The sequence below is a fragment of the Sinocyclocheilus rhinocerous genome, unplaced genomic scaffold, assembly GCF_001515625.1.
Source record: "Sinocyclocheilus rhinocerous isolate Xijiao unplaced genomic scaffold, SAMN03320098_v1.1 scaffold340, whole genome shotgun sequence".
Taxonomy (NCBI): domain Eukaryota; kingdom Metazoa; phylum Chordata; class Actinopteri; order Cypriniformes; family Cyprinidae; genus Sinocyclocheilus; species Sinocyclocheilus rhinocerous.
The window spans coordinates 729,935-733,144 of NW_015670980.1; the positions used below are offsets into that span (position 1 = coordinate 729,935).

The following is a 3,210-nucleotide window of genomic DNA, read 5'->3' on the forward strand; positions in this document are numbered from 1 at the left end:
TGACAAAGATATGTAATGATGGAGGCAGGGATTTAACAATTTAACAATAAACTTTATTATCCAAAATGAGTCTGACATCAGTGCACTGAACAGTAAAGTTGAAGTTTATTCAACTTTAATTCAATTCAATTCCATTCAACTTTATTCTGTTGAAGTTTATTTCACTTTTGAACATTCATTCACGGATTTGCGCTACTGTCTTCACACACAGACGAAACTTACTAGAGAAGTGTGAAGTGTGACATAATATACCTCTGTAAATAAATACAATATAAATTCACGTCTCGCGCACTTTAATGCCCTTTGAATGTAACGTGTACGTTCCCTTGGAACTGGAATCATGGCGGAATTTCATGTGAAGTCCACTTCGCAGGGCACTTACAGTCGAATAAGACAACGCTTGAATGCTGCTGCCTGAACAAGAGACCTCCTTACTGAAGTGAAAGTGTTGGCTGGTGTCACTATCTCGCGAACGCACTGGCCGGATCTCCATCAAATTCGGGGGTCCCTTCAGCTCGAGGAGCCCTCTCGAACGCCACCCTCCGCGCGTCGGTAGCCCCCCGGGATCGCTAGATCGGTCGGCGCCGGCCCGCGAATTTAACCGCCCGTAACTTCCAAACCCCGGGGGCTATCGATGCGGCGTGGTCTCATTCGAAAGAGGGCCTCGAGACTTACACTCGATTCGCGTTCGAGAGGGTTCCTCGAGCTGAAGGGATCCCCCGAATTTGGTGCGGATCCGCCGCGCCGTTCGCGAGATAGTGAGATATATCGGCGACAGGCTCATATCGGCCGATAGTATCGGCTAAACGATATATCGGTCGGGCTCTACTGCACACATCCCGCGGAAGAATATTCCAACCGGAGCTACTTCTCTAAGTTTATGTCTATGGCGATTCACGCAGGTATGTGTTACTCCGCAGCGGTGACGACCCGACCAGGCTACAATAGTCCAAATATAAGTACTTATTATAAGTGTACCGTAGTGATTCGGAATAAGACAAAAACGCAGTTTGGAAGATGAATTCATTATGTACTCGCTCATATACATTTTGCAAATTTTGAACACAGAAAAAGCTACATAGTGCTGCTTTAAACCGATGCGAGCTTCGGATCTTTCAATGTTTCTCTATGGCGCTGAAACCTAAAGGTGTCTGAGTTCTGCTCCCCGTGCAACTGATACTCGACTGCCATTGGCTCATCTGCGTTTGAGGGGAGGGGCTTACCAATAGGTCAATTGTTATACTTTCCAGCAAACAAAATGCCTTTCGTATAATTCTAAAAATGTCCCCCTTCAGGTCTTAGTACTTAGTTCTTGCTGTGAAATCTTTACGGTTTTTTTTTTTAATTTTTTAGTAATATTTCAAGATGAACACTTACTGGACTGAAGCAACTTGATGATTTCTACCCATTGGATCGGCTTTGTTTAGTATATTTAAGCATATAATTAGGACATACTGTGTTTGAATTGAATCCAACTCTACTTAAAATTATCATTATTCAGTGCTTTTCAAGATACAAATTGATGCAAAGCAGCTTTACAGAAAATTCAAGTTCCTAGTTATGAGATGTTTTATTTTTGTTGAATTGGAATAATTGTAAAGATCTCAAATGACCTTACTTGAATTGGCTGTTAAAGAAGGGCTTTCTCCATCAGTTATTGATTTAACAAGTGTCTGTCTCTGGGATTGAATGTACAGTGTTTTAAATATGAGTGTTTATTAAATACCCAGAACTGTAGTCTATTCCGATGTTCAGTTCTATGATGCTACGTTTACTCACATTCATTAAATAACATTGTTTTATAAAGTGTACAACTCTAAATGGCTATTATAGGATAATGAGCAATATGGGGAATATCACGTTTTTTTTTTTTTGCAGGCCTCCCCTGAGTCTGAAGGAGAGAAAGAGCGGAAAGGAAGAGAGAAAGAGAAGGATAAAGAGAACGACAAATCCAGAGGGAAGTCACGTGGAGAATCCAAACAGAAATCCCCCAAAAGAAAGAGTACAAAAGAAGAGGTAAGCGATCGTATCGGAGACGGTGTCTGTAGAGTCTCATTTACCCAGATGAGATCTGAAGCCCTCTGTCTGTCTCTCAGGGTGGATGGGATACGTCTGGAAGCGAGCTGAGTGAAGGAGAGCTGGAAAAGAGGAGGCGTACTCTCCTGGAGCAGCTGGACGCACCATAAATCACTCTCTGTCCGTCTCTCTCTCACACTTGCATTCCTGTAATGTGTTATGCATCCTCTTGGGATGAGCATCCGAGTGTTTGGCTGTGAATCCATTGACCGTCATGTAGTCTCTCTGAGAGGCAGTATTGTCTGAACATCAGCACTCTTCATCTGGGCATGTTGATTTTGTAAGATTATTTTCAGAGGTTGCAAGTGTTATGTTGCCTTTAACTGCAGAACCCTTTTTTAGTCAGTTGTATATTTGTTATTGCCAATAGTTTTAAACATCACTGATAATGTGGAATAAAATGAACAGGCCTGCATTATTCAACTTCAGATTAATCTGTAAGATTGTCTGTAAAAGCCATTTTTGGATTCGGTATGACAGATGTCTGCAGCATTGTTTTCAACTTGAATTTTGACAAATAAACTATAAAATGCTTTATTGTTGCTCTGTTCTCTGGAGATCCAAACCTGCTCATTTTCATCTGCAGTGATCTTTTTGTTAATCATGTTTTCTAAAGTAACTTCAGATCATCATGAAACTGCCACTGAGGTTTTAGAAGTCAGCTGACAATTTCGGACTAAAATCTGTCCATTCAAGTGAAGAAAATAGATAATAAAAATTAATAAATATAGTCAATATCTATAAATTCAAAGCTTATAATTGCATATATAATGCGTTAAGGGTATAATATAAATGCAGACCTGTCACCCTGTGCACATCTGTAGGCAGGTGTGATTTGAGACTCTATAAAACTATGCAAAAGCTGGTGATACATTTTGTGTGTAATTGTGCACGTGCAGAACGTTAGTCAAGCAAGAGACGGTGGCGTATAGCCTGACGAAAAACAATAGAAAAAGAGTTTGCGTAATAACTGTAGGCTACTTTAGTGCTGCAAAAATATTGTGCTTCTCAGCTGGCCAATCAAATCAAAGGAAGGCGGGATTTACTGTTCAAAGAAGCCTAGAGTGACCTAGTGTAGACGCCTAGTCAAAGTTCAGTATTCGAAGTTAATTACATGTTAATTTGATAAAGAAA

General features: G+C 40.6%; 1 protein-coding gene across 1 annotated transcript in view; it reads left to right on the forward strand.

Moving 5' to 3' along the window:
• LOC107734484 (pre-mRNA-processing factor 40 homolog A) overlaps positions 1 to 2,492 on the forward strand; it is a 37,360-nt gene extending 34,868 nt beyond the window's left edge. The window contains exons 24-25 of the mRNA XM_016546457.1: positions 1,879 to 2,016; positions 2,097 to 2,492. Of these exons, the coding sequence (XP_016401943.1) occupies positions 1,879 to 2,016; positions 2,097 to 2,186 (228 nt within the window). The 3' untranslated portion in view covers positions 2,187 to 2,492. The remainder of the gene's footprint in view (positions 1 to 1,878; positions 2,017 to 2,096) is intronic.
• The last annotated feature ends 718 nt before the right edge of the window (positions 2,493 to 3,210 follow it).